Source organism: Mus caroli, chromosome 18, assembly GCF_900094665.2.
Source record: "Mus caroli chromosome 18, CAROLI_EIJ_v1.1, whole genome shotgun sequence".
NCBI lineage: Eukaryota > Metazoa > Chordata > Mammalia > Rodentia > Muridae > Mus > Mus caroli.
In genome coordinates, this window is record NC_034587.1 from 9,071,642 (window position 1) to 9,091,726 (window position 20,085).

At 45.3% G+C, this 20,085-nt stretch overlaps 1 protein-coding gene across 1 annotated transcript in view; it reads left to right on the forward strand.

Annotated features, from left to right (window-relative positions):
* Lama3 (laminin subunit alpha 3) overlaps positions 1 to 20,085 on the forward strand; it is a 129,562-nt gene that overhangs the window by 43,413 nt on the left and 66,064 nt on the right. The window contains 7 exon segments of the mRNA XM_029472159.1: positions 214 to 375; positions 2,926 to 3,024; positions 5,527 to 5,610; positions 8,089 to 8,319; positions 12,045 to 12,158; positions 16,408 to 16,517; positions 19,676 to 19,756. Coding sequence (XP_029328019.1) covers positions 214 to 375; positions 2,926 to 3,024; positions 5,527 to 5,610; positions 8,089 to 8,319; positions 12,045 to 12,158; positions 16,408 to 16,517; positions 19,676 to 19,756 — 881 coding nt within the window.

The following is a 20,085-nucleotide window of genomic DNA, read 5'->3' on the forward strand; positions in this document are numbered from 1 at the left end:
GTAGTTCATCTGTGATAGGAATGGCCCCTTGAGGTCCTCCTATATCCTTCTTTATGTGAACCTCATCTTCTAAAGATTTATTTACTTATTACTTGTGTATATGTGTATGTGTATTCCACACCAGTGCGGCTTCCGTCTGAGGGCACTGGAGTTGCAGATCATTGTGCGAGTGATGTAGCAATTACTCTAAAAGCCACAATTACTGTGCTTTAGTTTGTAGACATGAAGGGCTGGCGTCTGGAGACAGCAGATGGAGTTGATGTCCCTGTGTCCTTCAACCCTGGCAGCAACAGCATGGTGGCAGATCTGCAGGAGCTGCCACCCTCAGTTCACAGTGCATCCTGGGTGGCACCTCCATCCTACCTAGGTGATAAGGTAACAATGATCTGATGTTCTCCTGAGACCTCTGTGGCCTCAGCCGCCACTCAGCGCAATTATCACTTCCCCAGAGGGAGGAGGCATCTGGAAGTTCAGGTAATTAACGTTTAGAAATAAAGTTAGGCAATAATGAGGAAGATCTCCTGCCTCCTGCCATGTGGAGGGCTGAAAAAGGGCATCACGTGTGTGGTCCACACCTGCTAGATCCCAGAAAGGAAGTCCTCCACGATGTTTTTCTTGGTTTGTGCTTCCTGCCAAGGAATTCTCCTCTAGGAAACCATTTAAATATTTGTTGCAAATGGGCCAGGTGCTTTCAAACGCTCTACTGAAAATTGTCCGTTTTACAGTAGAAAGACTCCTTGTCAGGAGACTACAAACTGAGAAGTAGTTATTTGAAGACACACAGGGCCTGTGGCAGTTTGACTCACACAGCAGAATCAGGCGTATTTAACTGCACTCCCTCATAATCACGTGTGCAGGATAAGTGAGCTGCATACCTGATTACAGCAGAGCGTTGCCATGATGCAGAAATTCCGGCCCTGCGTGAAAGCAACAGGCCTTGAGTTAGGCACGGCAGGAGATGTGAGCAAGGGTGGGTCACAGAGGGCCCAGCTCATGGGCTGTCATTTGTTCATATTTGATTTTAAATGCCAGGGTATCTATGGAGGTTCCATTATGTAGGTGAAATTGATAAAATTATCAACCATGAGGAATTAACTCAATGTTCTTGAGTTAACTCAGTGTGAGTTCCAGATCTCTAATTCTGGGAGAACTCTGAGCTCTGATATTTTTATTACTTCTCTTGTATGGCCCTCATTGGTCATCTGTTACTGTGCAGCAGCTTACGGGGACAAGTTACTATGCTGTGCAGTTTCTGTAGATCAGGAATCCAGGAGTCAATGGCCCAGAGCTGCCTCTGGGGTTGTGGACCAGGGCTTACCCAGGGCTAGTCATCCTGGAGCTAGAAGGACCACTTGCTAGGACCCCTGCCGTGCTAGCTAACAGGCTTCTGTACTTCTGCTATCTCTGTACTGCTATCTCTGTACTTCTGCTATCTCTGTACTTCCAGCTATCTCTGGCTGGAAACGTCAGATCTTCCTCACAGGAGGCCTTCCTAGACTATGGAGGCGCCTTTGTGATGTGGTGGCAGCTTCTGCAAAGTAGCTGAGGAAGGTGAATGAGATGGAATTAAGACAGAAGCCATAATCGAACAACCCAAGCTTGGAGGCGATGGAATCTCCCTTCTGTTTTGTTCTCCTCATCAACTTCTTAGAAATGAGTCCCGAGCCCATGCTCAGGGAGAAAGAAATAAAGCTTCACTTCCCCATGAGCTGCCTTCCTGTTACTGTGATAAAACAGCAGGACCAAAGCAAGAGGCCACACCGGTGGGGGAGACAAGGCAGCCGTGGTCAGAACTGGAAGCTGGGGGAGTGCTGAGGGAGAGCATCTCCTACCACACAGAGAAAGCAAGAGAGTGAGCTGGAAGTTGGCACAGGCACGAACTCCCCCCTGAGGCTACACCTCCTGCAAGTTCCACAACCCCCCAGTCAGTACAGCAATAGAGGACATTCCTAGTTCAAGCCACTACAGCTTCGAGAGAGGATTATCAGAATTCATGCACATATTTTAAAAGCCACCCCAGCCTGTCAAAAAACAAAACAAAACAAAAAACCCCCAAACCAAAAAAACTATGCTTAAAATCAAGGAGATAAGCTTAGGTGTTCCTTGGAAATGGGTCTAGAGCCTATGACTACAGCATTGGGATGTTTTGACAGCTTGCGGGTCCAAGGAAAAGCTCCAGTGGACCAGGATCCCAGAGACTCTCCTCTGCTCTCACTGGGAACAGCATTTCGCTCCCAGTTGCTCAGATCACTCCCCAGCCCCAGCTGACTGCAGCAGTGGGAGAGAGTGGGCAGAGGTGAAGGAGTTGACAGGAAACTGCCACCATTCTGTATCTCTGAGGTAGCAGGTAGCCATAGCTTCTCTCTCCAGGAAATTTATAATAACATAGGCAATAGTCACCATCTGCTTTCAAGCGATTTTTTTTATGGAAAATTTATTTTAGAAACTTATTTTGCAATGGATATACCTATTTCTCTCAGTGAAATAACAGTCATCATGGGAAGGAGAAAACCAAAATCTTACCTGTTCTGGTATGATTGGTATTTTTTCTGTTAAATAAAAGTACATTCTTAATTTTTAAAGACTTTATTTTTTATTTTTATTTTATGTGCATTAGTGTTTTGCCTGTATGTATGTCTGTATGAGGGTGTCAGAATCCTAGGAACTAAGTTACAGATAGTTGTGAGCTGCCATGTAGGCGCTGGAATTGAACCTGGGTCCTCTGAAAGAGCAGGTAGCCCCTACAGTCTTAATTATAAACATGTTTGTATTCATGGTTTTCAGGAATGTAAAAATGGCATAAAGCAGGAGGTGGTGGCATGTTCTTCGTCCCACCTTCTAGAGAGTACCCAGCCTTGCCAGGCATCCTGGTTAGTGCCAGCCTAGTCTTATCAAGTGTAGTTGATACTGTTCATTCAATTTCAGGTATCATCATACGGCGGCTACCTCACCTACCACGCCAAGTCCTTTGGCTTACCTGGAGACATGGTTCTTCTGGGAAAGCAGCCAGATGTGCAGCTCACTGTAGGTATTAAGGCGTGGCCTGAGCAACAGGATGCAGTGCCCACAAGTCGGCTGTGCAGAACGTTAGATTGATTTGTATCTGATGTTTTGAAGACACTAGCACAGAATGTTTAGAGCACGTGGCACATCTGCCCAAAGGGTTCCAATGTATTTAGCTATATTTCACATGAAACTGCCTCACGTCTTATGGTTTTATCTTTCAGTTTAGTTGCAAAAATGATTTGCGCCCATTTTTTGTGGAACCCCTGCAATACAGGACAAAATCCCTGGAAAATGGGTCAGGGAGCCAGAGCCTGAAGCCGACTATGTTTCTGATTTAATTGGAAGCGGGACTGCTAGGGGTGGAACCCAGGGGCTCACACTGGCTATGCAAACACTCATGGCAGAGGCCTCCCCCCCCCCCCCCCGAGTGCTGGGTAGATGTTTGTAGATCTTTGTCTTCAAACACTGCTGCGCTATATTTTGCTTTGACTAGTAAACAAAAGTATTGAATTGTAAAAAACTCAGCGAAACTTAGCAGAGCATAATGGAAATTAAGCAACAAAGATTTCAGACTTGCATTAAGAAAAACTGTCATGTGATAAGAGTCCTGTCCCAGCTGGGCAGGGTTTCCGTTCTGTATTTTATAGCAATCTCAGAGCTGAAGCTACTGCTGTATGTAATTTTTTTAATACATACAATTTTTTGTGATTATATTTATGTATAGAAAACTTAGTGTACATTTAACCCAGTTTAGTGGCAAGTTTTTTAGCTTTTGCCTTTTTCAGCTTGGCAATGCAAGCCACAAACTTAGGACCCAGGACGTTGCCTCCCCAGTGGCAACGGATCCCGTCATATTGGTCATTATAATTAGTCCTAATAGCTTCCACCAGCTTAGCCAGAGCACCCTTGTCTTCCGAGTTAACCTGTGTGAAGGCAACAGTGGTACATGTCTTCCTGTGGACCAGGAGCCCCAGCCTGGCCTTTCCCTTGATGATGCAGTAGGGCACCCCGATCTTTCGACACAGGGCAGGCAGGAAAACCACCAGCTCAATGGGATCTACATCATGGGCAATCACCACCAGCTGAGCCTCCTTGTTCTCCAAGGTGGTGACTGTACTGTCTGTTAGTTGGGATGTCTCCTTTGCCAGTAGCTTTCTTCTCAGCATGGGCCAGTAGCTTTTGCTTCTTCTCTTGCTTTGTCTCTGGCCTGTACTTGTGGGCAAGCTTAAGCAGCTGAGTCTGCCTGTCCAGCGCCTGGGTGAACTGTTAATGGCAGGAGCTACTTTGAGCCGCTTATAGAGGATGGCTCTTTGCTGCTACAGCCTGATGTATCGGGGCCATTTGACGAAGCATGTTAGATTTCTTTTGCACTGTATGTCCTGCCCAATGCCGAACTTCTTGGGCCTTTTTTCAAACAAAGAATTGACCACCTTTTTGGCCTCCTGTTTCTTGAAGACGGTGGGGGCCGAGGCCACCTTCTTCCCCTTGGCCTTGGGCAATTGCTCAGTTGGTGGGGAGAGCTGCTGTATGTAATTTTTACTGCAGAGGACTAAACTGCACATACTCTTAGAATGTGCTGAGAGGTAGTGATCGTTAATTTTACCTTCAGATGTAGAAACCATTTAGGCTCACGACATTTTTTCTTTGTTGCTTTATTTTAAACCACTGTAATTAAGAGTCTTGTTCCTTAGATTAAGGTTTGAAGTGGTTGTGAGCCTCGATCATGTTCTGCCCTCATGAATAGACTGCCTGAGCGTTTGGAACCGACCCAGAACAGCTGGGCTGCAGTGTGTGACTTAGGGTGGGGCTGCCATGCTGGGATGAGCCCATGCTGTTTTGTGAAGCTCCCTCCCCACAGCCACTTGATGGGGTGGGGCCAAGGCTGAGAGTGGAGGCCCTGGAGTCCTGGGCCCATGTCTTCATCCATAAACTTTCTCTTCTTCAGGGTGCTGAGCACACCAGCTGCAACGCTAGGCTCTATTAATCCTTCCTCCATCCCCATCCTCTCCAGCAATCTACCACCAAAGCAAGGTCCTATTGGCAGCTATAAAATGCACTTCCTACACTTACTATAAAGAATGACTAAAATAAATGCTTTTCCCATCTTTGAAACATTATTTATTTATTCATTTAATATGCATGCATGTTTAATCTGCATGTCTGTCCATGCACAGGAGAGATTTCCCTGAGACCGGCCTCCCTGGGGATGCTAGGAATTGAACTTAGGACCTGTGGAAGAGCAGCTGGCTCTCCTGACCACTGCTCAGCTAGCTCCCCAGATCTTATTTTTTCCTCCGTATTTTAAAATCGCTTTTGGTCAAGGTAATTTTCATATTTGTGAAATGTACCATGCTAGCTACTGCTTACCCGTTTCCATGTCACTAAGCCATCAGAGCTGAGTTGTCAAGGGCCAGTTGTTTCATGGGCTGTAGACACACAGAGGAATCTCTTCTCATATCACTAGGACTCTCAAAGCATCCCATCTAAGGCACTAATGCATTCCTGCTTCTCGTTAAACAGGGTCAACACATGTCCCTCATCCATAAGGAACCCAGCGACCCACGGCCAGACAGGCTGCATCACGGAAGAGTGCAAGTGATTGAGGTAAGAGAGGAGGCTAGAGGTTTTGGATGATTCTTCCTGTTCTGTGTTTTATTTCTTTTAATCGAGTTTTTTATACAACACCTACACGCACACATACACACACATGCACATACACATACAATGTGAAAACCTCTACCATATAATCTAGAATATACTGTACCATTGAGTGTTTCATGGTTACATGGTTTGGTCTGCCCCCAACTCTCTGTCTGTCTTGGAGCAGGGCAGAATACCACCTCAGCTACAGTTCCCTAGGTGATGTTCCCCCTTGTCTAAGAAAAGCTTTCTCATTGGTTTGAAACTTGCCAGGAAGGCTGGTCAGCACGGATTCTCCTTCTCCATCTCGTGCCCACTGATCTAGTACTCATGCCCAGAGAAAGCTGAGAGCTCATGTCCCTTAGTGTCAGAGAGATGGCTCGTTTTCAGAGGACCTGAGTTTAGTTCCCAGCACTCACACTGGGTGGCTCACCACTTCCTGTAATGCCTGCTGTAAGGGAGATGCTCTCCTCTGCTCTTCATAAGCACCTTCCTGCATGAGCATGGCATGCAGACCTGCCACACACACACAGATACATAAGGAAAATAAACCAGCGTAGAGAGACACATCAGAGAAGTTGCTTTCTTTCAATCAAGTGTGTCATCTACAAACCACAAAGAGACCCTCCTGATACAGCTGGGGCAGCCAGCACATTGATGTGGGGCTTGGAGTTTCTAGAACTATGACAGACTAAACTTCTTGCTTCAGCTGGCTACCAAAGTGCACAACTCCACCACTGGGTCTAGAATCTGATAGACTGTGGAGTGTTCAGGGCTCACACAGTTTTGTTCATACCGTCTTTTGGAGGCAGATGTGAGTTTGAAGGAGCTCAAGTGTCCCAGTGTATAATGGTGACTCCAGAAAGAGAAAGGAAAACATTTGAAGAAGTAATCACTTCCCAAACCTCATGATGGTCACTAACGCATCAGCACCAAGCCCTCCAGCCCTGAATGCAGTAGATGGAAGGGGCTGACACAAGCGTGTTGTAACCCACATGTAGAAAGCAAAGGCAGAAACTTCCCAGGCTCCAATCCACCGCATGCAAGGGGCCCTCAGTAACTAAGAGCTGACGGTGGGCGAGCATTCAAACTACTGAAGGAGGACTGAAAAAATGGCTCAGCAGGTGAAGGCATCTGCAAGCAAACCTGAGGACCCAAGTTCAATTCCAGGAATTTACATGTTGGAAGGAGAGGACCAGCTCCTCCAAGTTGTCCCCTGAGCTCCACGTGTGCTCTGACACACATGCTGTGACACACATATACCATAGAGAGTGGAAAATTACAAAGAAAAGGAAACAGTACAACAAAAAATTATGTGCAAATTATGTGCACAACATTACAACATTTAGCATAGTGATCAGAGCTATGAGCAGAAAATTCGTTGTTAAATAACTTCTTGATAAGAAGTAATCACTATATATATATATATATATATATATGTGTGTGTGTGTGTGTGTATATATATGATATATATATATCATATATATATATGATATATATATGATGTGAGTCCACTGATGTGAGGTCCCCTGAGATAGTCCAACTCTTAAAAAGTGGGGGTGGTTTTCCATGGCTGGGGGGAGGGTACTGTGTAGAGCTTTTGTATCTAAGCTTGAACAAGGTTTTCAGACTTGTGTCATGCTATGCTCATAGCTTAGATTGCTGTGCTGTAGGAATCTGCAATTAAAATGGGTATGATGGTACATTTCATAATAAATTGCACATGCATATTACAAATAAAAAATAATATGAGGAGTCATAAGGAGTGTCTCACACTGGAAAGCTCAGCACTTGGAGGCTAAGGTAAAAAGGATCATGAACACCAGGCTAGCCTGGGCTAAACTGTAAGCTCCAGGCCAGCCTGGGATACTTAGCAAGACTCTGTTTCAAGAATAATAACAAAACAATCCCTAAAAAACAAAACAAAAAAAAAAACAGGCAAAAATTTTAAAGAAGAAGTGAACAAATAAAGTAGCAAATCAATAAAACAAATCTGTGTGCGAGAAGACTGTGTGTATTATGCTAAGGATGACATAGCTAGCATTGCCCGTGTGCGAGAAGACTGTGTGTATTATGCTAAGGATGACATAGCTAGCATTGCCCGTGTGCGAGAAGACTGCGTGAACTGTGCTAAGGATGGTGTAACTAGCATTATCTGATTTAGTTGCCCTTTCTTCCTGATTCTTCATCACTGACTCTATATTCTTCCCAGATTAAAGCACATTTACAAAGGCATAGCACTGGTCATGGAGACCCCTTCCTGGGAGCAGCTTGTTGTGACTGTTCCAGGACACCCCCCCCCCACACACACACACACCCCTCCACCTTCCTTTGCGTCTTTCCCTTATACACACTAGCTGTTTTTGGTTTGACACATTCCAGAGAGGGCCCTCTCTCTGAAAGAGACCTTTGCTAAGACAGCCTCTCCATTTGCCCACGCAGGGAAACTTCAGACACGAAGGCAACAGTGCCCCAGTGTCCCGGGAGGAGCTGATGACTGTGCTGTCCAGACTGGAAAGACTCCACATCCGGGGCCTCCACTTCACTGAGACACAGCGGCTCACCTTGGGTGAGGTAGGGCTGGAGGAGGCCTCTGACACGGGAAGCGGACCTAGGGCTCATCTTGTGGAGATGTGTGCCTGTCCCCCTGACTACACAGGTGACTCATGCCAGGTAGGGAAGTTTCGAAGGTTGGTATTCCCCACCTCCCTGAGGCCCCACCTGTGTCTGGCTTTTCCTGGCTGCTCTCCAGCAGTGCGGCAGTGTTGGGCCTTTCTCTACCCATCATCCCAAGTGTACTGGGCCAGATCTAGTATCCCCCCTAGACTACCTTAAGGGGTCAAAACATGCCAAAGACCTCATAGTGTTTTGCCATTCAAAGGTGCTCCATAGATGTAAAAATCGGAGGTAGGAAGGCTGTGTTTGTGTCTGCTGTTTCCTAGTCACCCTGGCACCCTGCCACCCGACCACCCTGTTTCCCCGCCCCTCTGATGTAGTTAAATCCTGGATTCAGAAGGCAAAAATCTCACTCCCATTCTCCACCTCTTAGCAGGTCTGAGCTGTTTAAAGTTAGCCTCACAAGATTAAAGTGTACCACAAAATAAAACTATTTTCTATCTCAACCCATAAATCAATATGTTCTTTTCCTAACAAGAAGCAGTGTTGGTAAAATTAGTAGGAGATAGCAGTGAAGTTGTTCTGTGTACCCCACGCACCAAATGTACACAAACCAGCAAAGCTCTTCACTTCCCTGTGTTCCTTAAGTCAATGAGTACCTCCCTCACCTTAGCGTTGTGGGAACTCCTTTGCTTGTGAGTTAGTTCATAGGTTATGCCTTCCATCTCTTTTCTAACTGACTTAAAATATAAAATAGATAGCCCAAGGAAAAGAGGAGAAGGTGGATTAGCACCCTTGTGGCCAGGGTGTGGGCTTTTCCCTGACTCAGCCTGTGATTTACAGCTGCTCTAATTGTCTGGTGCTGTCTGCAGGGCCAGGTGAGTAGAAGGTGACGTCTGCCCCACCTCCCAGGAATTACAGAAGGCTGCCCTTACCTGTGGAACTGTTATGTGCTCTCTCTGCCTGTGTAGGCTGACTCATGTGTGAAGTTTAAAGGTGGGGCCCCTGCCGCAGACAGCCTTCTTTCCCTGAGTCAGGCAGGCCCGGGCACTGCAGGAAGGGCAGGTATAAGAGGAAGAACACAGAGGTTTGCACGCAGCAGGCAGGACACACAGGGATCAGGATGCTGCCTGCAGTGAGGTGGTCAGCTTGGAGCACAGGATGGTTGTGGATCTTTGGGGCAGCTCTGGGCCAGTGCCTGGGGTATGGCTCAGAGCAGCAAAGGATAGCATTTCTTCAGCGTCCAAGTCAAAATCACCTGCAAGCAAGTTATATGGAGCTTAGACCCAGCCAGGTAATGCTCCTTTTAAATTTTGTTTTGGGGTGGGAAAAATGTGTCCAGCTTGGTGTTATTTAGAGTTAGGGTTATTAATGAGTAGATGGGTGGGCTGGGGGAAGGGCAGATGGCCTCCCAGTTGCTGTGAGTGGCAGGATTTATTGCAGTGCCTGACAGATTGCTCTCCTGAGCTATTAACTGCAAGCTCCATAAACTTCAGCCCACCTTGGAATGTCCAGACAGCCAAGAGCCTGTATGCTTGTGGAATATTGGTATACCGTGAAACTCTGTGCCCTCTCGGAACTAGCTCAAGCCTGGGACAAGAGGCTACTTCATGTAGACTTGCATTTGACCTGGAAAAAAATTTACCCACAAAGTATATAACATGAGAAACAATAAGAGAGGCTAAGAAAAGCGATCAAAGTTTATGTAGTGCCTCACAGACATGCTGCGATTTGTCAGGCACGAAACATTCAAGAATTCTGCTCACCTCTTACATGCCCTGGCTGCTATATGTACACTTACAGAGAAATTGAGCCTTGTTTTATCATCTGTAATATAAATTGTTCCTAGAAATTTTATCCTTAAAAAATGGCTTTGCAAAACTTCACCACTTATGAAGTCTCTTTGTTGGCATATTAGGACACATTAATTTTCATCTGGGGTAAATCTTCAATAGACTTTGAATACTTCTGGCAAATATGCTTGCTTGCTTTGTGAAGGCACAAAATGGTTACAACTGAGTCACTGACAAGAACTCCAAATCACATGACCTGGGAATTGGGCAGAGCATTTTTTCCTGCTGGTAATTAAAAGCCCATCAAGGGAGATGAGTTTGTTTTGGTCATGGCAGACTGTCCTTTCCGAAAGGAGGTTTAATTAAGGCTTTTGCCCACGGATGGTACCTTCAATTCACAAGACCTGCTTGTTCATTTGGATAATTTGTCCCTTCCCAAATATAATTATTTTGGCAAGTAACATGTTAACTTCAGCTAGCTTATTGCAGATATAATCATCGTCCTTGGCTGGATTTCATTCAGATGTGTCTCACAGCTGAGCTAGCGGCAAAGAGCATTCTTTTATTACTTTACTTCTCCTTTAGGCAAGCCTATTCATGTATAGCCTACAAAGAAAAAAATTTGCAATATATCACTTTGTCTAAACATGGTCCCTATTCTCTCTTAAAGGAACATTACATTAGACAGTCTGTCCTGTCACTTGTATGATCTGTAGTCATGGGTCTTTAGGAAGGAGTTCCTGGCTGGCGCGTGATTCCTATATTCTTCCAGTTGTCCATGTGCTGGCCTTTATGGGCACAGGCAGTATGACTGGCCTGTTTATCTCAAGGTTCCCTTTGACTGTTGTCATTTCAGAGTATTATGGACATATAAAATGAGATTGGTTGAGATACTAATTCTTCCTGTTGCTTTGAAGGTGGGAATCTGGGAGCTCAGAGCAGGAACCAAGGGGAAATGCCCAGTTTTGATCTATGAATTGATTAGCTCTGACAATATAAATCTTATATCTACCTATCTACCTATCTACCTATCGTCCTTGCTAAAGGCAGATGGGACTCCGAATGATTTTAGTGAGCTCTGTAAGAATCAAATCATTGTTTTTATTTATCTGTTGGATTATTGCTGAGATATGACTTTACTCTAGCTCTGGCTGGTCAGGAACTCACAGAGATCCTCCTGCCTTTGTCTTCCAAGTGCTGGGATTAAAAGCCAATTATTGGAAAGTTCTTAACAGAATCTTTTAAACAGGACATAAACTGATGGAAAAAAATCTTAACTTTTTATTCATATAAACACTAGTAGCCCATGTTATTAGAGTGGACGGGGACAGTAAAGCAATGACTGATAGAATATTGACACCAAAACAAGACCAAACCCGGAGACTCAGGCTGGATCTCTGTATATGTCGGAGAAATTTTTCTGAAGTCTTGTGTGTGAGAACTCACCACCTCCTTCTACCCAGGCTTCCTGGTGAGCACTGGTTAGTAGGTGTCACTGCAGTGATTTCAGTAACTGTACCATTGTGGAATAGATTCCATTGACTTCTCTATGTCTGCCCCACCCTGCCCCCCACCAGCCTGAACCCATACTTAGGGAGGGGTGGGCTATTAGGAGAATCTTGAATTTGAGTTGTTTGGTTTAGCTGTCTGCCCCAATAGAGACTGAGTCCTGATCCTCTTACCTCCTACTGTCTACCTCCTCAGCCCCTTTGAGACAATGGGTGTATGAGGAGGGACCTGTGTGTGGAGAGTGGCCCATGCCCACATCTCCTTTCTCTGCTACTTTCCAGTCCCACTGTCACAAAGACCCAGAACAACCTGGCCAACAGCAACAGAGTCACTGGTAGTTGGTATCAGAAATCCTTTCAAGACCTGGAGAGAGAAGGTCTCAAAACCCTGACTTCTTCACAGTCAGAATTGTGACAACCTTTCAACAATAATTCTTCTCTTCTCTTTGTATTAATTAAATGTTTTTTGTTTGAAAAATAGGGTTGTCGCCCTGGATACTATCGGGACGACAAAAGCTTACCTGTAGGAAGGTGTGTTCCCTGCAATTGCAACGGACATTCAAATAGATGCCAGGATGGCTCCGGGATATGCATTGTAAGTAAATGGGTAGTTCTGCCGCTGTCAGCAGACAATCTGTTCCTCCTCCTTTTCCTGAGACATCGCTGTCCCATCTCCCATAGAACCCTAAGCAGAGACTGCTATGGCCATAGCTTCTGAATTACCAGGTCTACTTAGATATTTTACACTTCACTTCTGCCTGTGTTGTAACACACACCCTCAGAGGAGAACCCCTGTCTGAACAGTCATGGGATACCTAAGCTCCTATTTTCTCTGCCTCATTAAATATATCCACAGGTGGATCAAAGGGCTCAAGTCTTGTGTAGATATAATAACCTGGTACCCATGCTGAGCATGGAGCAGATTGCTTACCTAGTGTGCACAGGGCCCAGCACCATATGAACCAGCCTGGAATTCCAGCACTCTGGTGGAGGCAGGAAGATCAGAAGTTGTCTTAGTCACTGATGAAAACACACCATGACCCCGGCAACTCTTATAAGAGAAAGCATTTAATTGGGGCTGGCTTACAGTTTCAGAGGTTTGGTCTATCATCATCATGGTAGGGAGCATGGTAGTATGTGGGCAGATGCTGGACAGTAGCTGAGAGTTCTACATCCTGATCCGTAGGCAGGCAGAGAGCAACTCTGGGCCTAGTGTGGTCAAAGCCTCCAACAAAACCACTTCCTCCATCAAAGCCACACCTCTTAATCCTCAAACAGTGCCCCTCCCTAATGATAAAGCATTCAAATACAGGGACCTATGGGTGCCATTCTTATTCAGACTACCACAGAAGTTCAAGGTCATCCTTGGCTACCCAGCAAGTTCGAGGCTATCCTGAGATACTTGAGAATTTGCCTGGAAAAATAAAAATAAAGAGAAGCTGGGAAGGGAGAAATACAAGGCCTTCATGAGAGAAGGAAAAGAAAGAAGATTAAAAAAAGAAAAAAGAAAGAATTAATTAGGGAGAAGGGGATACTGGGAATGACTTATGCCTTACCCTAGTCACACAAATACAAACGCGCATGGTTGTGAAGATAAAGCGGGGGTCACAGGAAAGGTGGGCAAGTGATGGTACCAAGGAGGAGAAAACATGGTCTTTCCTTCCTCACAGCCCCAGGGCTTCGAGCTACTTTTTAAGTCAGTTTTGTTGGCTAAAGTTTACAGGCTAAAAGGGGTCTTGCTTTGGAATATTGTATCAAATTCTCTACAATAATATTAGCTTGTGACCAGCATGGTAGCACAAGCCTTTAATTCTAGCAGAGGTAGACAAATCATTTTGTTCAAGGTTAGCCTGGTCTATATAGCAAGTTCCAGGTTAAGAAGGCTATATAGTGAGACCTTTTCTCAAACAAAAAAGTTTTAAAATTAGTTTGTTAAGTAATTTTCATCTCCAAAGAGCCTTTTTAAATTCTTTCTTTATGCTTAACTGTACTCCATTCTTCCTTCCCATCAGACTTCTCCCCCTTTGATAGCCAGGGTCTCCCCAGTTAAGGCAAGGACCTTTGGAAATTCACTCTGCTGCCACAACTCGCTTTGTATAACATGGTTAGCATCTGCAGAGTTCCAGGACCGCACTGAACCTGTTCCTCACACCCTAGGGATGTGCTTCTTCTGCTTGTTGGGACAGGCCAGGCCAGGCCAGGCCAGGCCAATGCCAAAAGGCCAGCTGATGGATTCTAACCTTTTATGTTCAGAAAGACTAAGTGGTTGTTTTCCAGTTCATAAGTATTCATGAACAAAAGTCTGTTTGATACTACCTGGTGTGTGTGTGTGCGCGCGTGTGTGTGTGTGTGTGTGTGTGTGTGACAAAGGTGTCACCTTCATCAAGAGTGAATGTTTATCTCATCACAGAGCCACTGCAGACATGAACTCTACCTTCTAAATTTGTTTTTCTAGATTCTGTATGCTTCATGGAAGGATTACTTGTGGGACTCATACTTCATTTTTCAACCAAACAAGGTTTTCTTTTCCACTTGCTATTTCTATAGTTCTCTCTTTGCTTGCCTCTAAAGGCTGCTGTGGCTCCTCCAGGCAGACTTCTCACAGGAAACCCTGAGAATTTGCTGTCTGGCAGGTCCTGAGACCTGTGCTGAGCCCAGAACCACCAGACACAACCTTCCCTCTGGAGAACCTTCTTAACACATGTGTACATACCCACATCCACCCCTATCCACACACTGGGGCAATTTATTTTTCCTAACCTAGTCCCGGGACTTATTTAACTCTTCACTTCCATTATCATGCCTGGTCCAAGCATCATGGTGGCATCTCTATATAAGTAACTGTTAGAGCCCAACCTTTTCAAGGTCGTCCTAGTTACCAAATGTCTGTAGCCAGGAAACTGTCCTCACTTTTCTTTCTTTTTCTTTTTCCTCCACCCCCACCCCCACCCCGTTCTCTGTGTGTTCGTTTGCACATGCCCACGCTTGGGTATGTGTGTATTCGAAGCTTTGTTGTGAGGATGAAAATCTAGTCTATCTTCTGCAGGGCTGGGGGGTGGCAAATCATGGTGGTGCTTCGCTGTGGAGCCCCTTCAGTAAGGCGTCATCAGCGTTGATGTGAGGATTCCTTACTTCTCTGGAACTTGTGTTAAAGCGTCTTCTGGTATTGTGTAACTTTCCACTGTTTTCACAAACTCCATGTATAAACACCTATTGAAAGTGTATTGCCCTTCAATGTATCCTAGTGAATCAATTATGAAGTAAAATGGGGCTAGTCCCAGAGAAGACCTGTTGCGGTAAATCTCTCCAAGCCAATTATGCCCCAACAATGAAAACACAACACAGTTAATATGAGTACATGCAGTGCGCCTAGATTGGGCAGGTCTACCACTACTCTACCATGTTCCACATCTATGAGATCCCTTAGAACTTGCGGTTTCTCCAGGCCATGTGCTTCTGCTCTGCTTTTCTTCTTCTTCATTCATCTCTGTGTCTTCTCCCTCTTCAATTTTCTCCTTTTTCTTTCCCCCTCACCTTCCTCCTCACCTTCCCTTTTATCTGACCAATCATCAGTTCTCCCTTATTTTACAAATTAAGGTGGGAAGCAGGTTTACAGGAAATCACCTGAGTGCTGACTCATTCCTTGTTTGCAGCCACTCACAGGAGAACAGAATTAACATCAAATATAATTAGTCCCAGGACTATCCACAACAAAGACCCCTTCTAAAAGGACTGGAGAGAAAAGCTGCACTTCCCAGGGACCCAGGACAGTTTTAATTTTTTTGCTTGCTTGCTTGCTTGCTTATTTGATTTGAGCCAGGGTTTCATTATGTAACCCTGGCTAGTCTGGAACTTTTTTATGTAGACTTGGAAGGCCTTGACCTCTCAGAGATCTGCTTGCCTCTGCCTCCCAACTGCCTGGAGATATATATATATATATATATATATATATATATATATATATATATGTTATATATATATATGATATATATATGTATGTATATATATGATCAGCACATCTAGCCTACCTATCTTTTGCTTTCTAAAATGCTCTTAAAAACATTGGAGAGTGACACTCTTTTAATGGCACATATAGGAAAAGTATGCTTATATGTAGTCATATGATGATAAAATTGATATAGGAAAAAAAAAACCTTAGATAAATGAAGGAACTTGCCCAAGAGGCACAGTTGTGAAGTGATATTGTGGCATAAGAATCTAGATGCGTTTTCTCTACTCTAGGTAATGAAAAGAGCCTGTATTGTGAAGTGTAAGTGTGTGTGTGAGAGTGTGAGTATGTGAGTGTGAGATGGTGTGTGTGTGTGTGATGCTAGTGGGCTTCCTAAGCACCATCTACTTATTTTGCTTGTTTGTCTTTGCAACAGGGTCCCTCGATGGCCTGGAGCTTAGTCAGTGAGGCCCAGGGATCTAACATCCCCCTCTCCCCAACCTGAGATTACAAGCATGTACCACCATATCTAGCTTTTAAAACATGGCTTCTGGGGGTGGGGGCGGGCAAACTCAGGTCCTTGTGCATGCCAGGCAAGTGTAAGTACTTTACAAAGGCTGAGCTCTCCTTCTGGCATCACAGTATTTTTGTGTTACCAACAGCAATTAAACAGGAAAAAAAAAATGCATGTGGTTAACAGAGCCCATGTGATTGTGCCACCAGAGGACTTGAGCTATGATTGGATGAGATCAGGGACCAGAACTGAAGTTCAACTGTGCCAAGCTCACCGAGCATACTTGAAGCTCTGAGTTTAAAGATGTATAAACTGATAATGACCTTAAAAGTGATCCCTGCAATAGACACCTAACACGTTGTCCTGTTCGTCTGTCCCCAGAACTGTCAGCACAACACAGCTGGGGAGCACTGTGAGCGTTGCCAAGCAGGTCACTATGGAAATGCCATCCACGGATCTTGTAGGGTCTGCCCCTGCCCTCATACCAACAGGTACAGTTGAGGCTCACAAATGGCAGTTTGTAGTCTGTCAGTTGCACAAAACTGAGCAGATGTGTGTGTGTGTTGGGGTGAGGGTGGGTAGCAGGTTAAAGAGAAGTCACTGCTAAAGGGCTATGGGTTTTCTTGAAGTGATAACTGTGTTCTACAATTGACCATAGTGGTATTTGTTCAAATCTGTGAGTTTCCTAAGCCCATTGAACTTATACTACTTATGGGTAAACTGTATGGTATGTGAATAATATTTCACTAAGGTTGGGTTTGGGGTATGTTTGGTTTTGGGTGGGGTTTTTTTTGCTTTTTGTTTTTTTCCTTTTTTATTATGAGCCTAGCCTTTAATGGCTGAGCCATTTTCTTCCAAATGAGCAGACACGAATACAAGAGAAAAACAAAACAAAACAAAAACAATAATCAAACAAAAACCATCTTTTAAAATTGTTCCCTTTTGTCTTTTTCCTTTTCTTTTTTTCTTTCGCCACTCATTCAGTGGTTTTACAAATTTCCTGGGCACCCAGTGATAGAGCCAGTTCTCAGCCTGGCTTTGTGCTAAGGAAATCAATATGCTGTAAATATGGTGGGATCTGATGTCCTGAGGTTTACCTGATATGGGTCAGGGAAAGAAAAGGTCAACATGACTCAGTAAGTAAACGCAAAAGTAAGCATGAAATAGAATACCAGACAGCCATGAGACTATGTGACTGACATCGAGTGCCTATGGCAGACAGCCGTGAGACTATGTGACTGACAACGAGTGCCTATGGCAGACAGCCGTGAGACTATGTGACTGACAACGAGTGCCTATGGTAGAAAGAGTGGACAAGAGGCCGTGCAGTTGTTTGGAGTGACATTAATCATGAGTAGAGACAGCCATGGCAGCATCTTGGTCCCAGAAGGGAAACCCTTGTAGCATCTGCCCTGCCCTGAAGGTACAGTGGAGGCTCACAAGCTCAGTTTGCACTGAACTGAAAGCAGATGGGGAGGAAGCAGGTTAAAGAGCTATGTTCATAGAGAGGCAGGAAGGAAGGGCTAGAGGGCACTCGAGAGGAAATTGACCCAACTGGGCCTCTTTATTGGATGCACAATCTGTCAGTCACTGCAAGAATGAGTTTTGTGAAGGAGAAAGGGAGGCTCCTCATGAGGCAGCCAAGCACAGAGACAGGATGCAGAGCAAGCCTTAGACCCATCTGCATAAGAGCAGGTTCAAGACCACTTATGGGATAAGGAGGAAGCATTACTTAAGGCATGCATCAAAGTGAGAGGGGACAAGAGGAACATTGACTAGTCACCTACAAGCATAGCATTGAACTCCATAGGATGCTCACCCAGGAAGTGGCAGCTTTGGCCTGATCTGAAGGCTGAGGTTTTCTGTCCCTTGATGTCAACAATATCACCTAGTGGACCCTTGCTCATGTCCAAGAGGAGAGTCAGTCGCTCCAACAGATGTAGCTTTCAAGCCCTGGAAACTCATCTGGATAACCATTAAACCCCACGAGTCAGGGTTGTTACCTATGTTGAGCTCCTGGCAGTGTCAGAATACCTCATCCACACGGGCCCCATGTTAGTAATGTTTTAAGTAAATAAAGGCAAGTGAAACAAAGGGATTATTCAGGTTTCCCCCCAGCATCAAGAGGCCTGGAGATGAGGTCGAAGGTGTCGCCAGGACTCAGATTCCATGATTCTTAACCTTGAAGGCTATAGTCAACATCTGGGTTTAATTCTTGGTGTGAAGGAAGCCTTGGGGGAAGCTCTGCGACCTTGAGTGGTCCAAGTGTAGCTGTCATCCAGGCCTGGTGTGACTGGCAGATGGCAGGTAGAACAGTCACCATTTTTTCTCCTGTTCTCAATGGGCCTGGCACGTTGTTATACTCTTGTTCATTGTGACATGACCACCATGGCCTCCAAAGAAAGAGTGGCGTAACAGCTAACTAAGGAAAGTGTAACAAGTTTGAAAATCAAGAAACTGCCTATGTAGTACAGGCTCAGAAATAGAAGCAGAGTGCAAAGCAGACCGATAGCAGCCACCTCTTCCTTCTCACAAAGTCACACTCCTGACTGCAGCTTCCCCATGCAGAGATCCCTGTGTCTGACACGTCTGCCTTGCCTTTCTATCTGTGTGCCTGATTCCCCTTCAGCCTGCCTTGTTCTGCAGCGTTCTTTGTGTGGCACTCCAGCCCTCCATGCCTGCCCAGACTTGCACAGGCAGAAGGAGAAAAGATAGGATCTCCATAGGGCACTGGGGAGCCGCTCAGGCTCAGTGAAAGCATCTGGCTATCCAAGCCAGCTCCCGGCTTCTGAGGAGCTGGGTCGCTCATAGATATTTGAGCTTGACATTGCAATTGTTTAATGCCTCTTCCTCCATCATCAGAAACACCATGGAGACATGGTCGTCCCCTAGGAAAGTTCTACATCCATCCACCCCAACAAAGGAGGCTTCCGGAGCACAGTCTCCCTACTAGCTAATTTCCTTTGGTGTGTGTCAGTATATTGCTCCACAAATATAGACACTTTGTGAGCCTATATGGCTTTTTCATGGCCTCTTTGGGAGCAAAAAAGATTTCTCAAATATTTGTCAGTTTAGAGCTAAAAGAAAAGGAATTGAAATTTCAGGACTTGATTAGAAAACAATGTAAAGCCACCAGCAAGTGTACCCCAGAAATTCCAGGGGGATGGGAGAAACTCTATGCTTCTCTCTGGGCTCCTGGGGCCTGGCCTGATGGCTAGGAGTGGGCTCTACGTAGAAGAAGCTGGCAGAAAAAAGGAGACAATATTTGAAGAGAGTTAGGACTTGCTATTCTTTTTCCTGCCTAGGCTTGTATCCCCTGCTTGTTATTCCTGGGGAAATAATGTTGTAATCATCTCTTCCAGACTGAGGTACTGTGTCTGTCTCAAGGGAAGGAATGCATTTATCCAAGCCAGAAAGAAAATGCATGCCTGTTTTTAGCCCACTTGCCCAGTGCCGGCTGAAGCTATTCATCCTGCACGCTGGCGAGCCTCCAGGGGCAAAATTGTCTCTTCATACAACTTTCTTCACTCCAAACCTTCTACACAAAGGGTTTCCATTTTTACTTCATGGAATTCAGTCCTTGTGATAGAAAACAGTGGACCCATGGGGTTCTGTTTGCATTGAAGCACTTTTCCTGTCTCCCTATAAGTTTTGCCACCGGCTGTGCTGTGGAGGGCGGAGCTGTGAGGTGTGCCTGCAAACCCGGATACACAGGAACACAGTGTGAGAGGTAGGTTTCTCCCTGCCCTGTGTGCCCATCCCCCACAGCACCCCCTTTCCAAAATTCTGCAGGTGGAGTTGCTGGACAGGCTTGTTTGGGGCTGGGATCCCACCGAGGGCTAGAAAGATCTTGGACAAAATACAAGACTGCTCACCTACTAAATCCTTTCCTCTGTGTTCGTGTTTTAGAATTAGAATGAGGAGCTCACACCACACAGACACACACACACACAGACACACACACAGACAGACACACACACAGACAGACAGACAGACAGACACAGACACACACAGACAGACAGACAGACACACACACACAGACACACACACACACACACA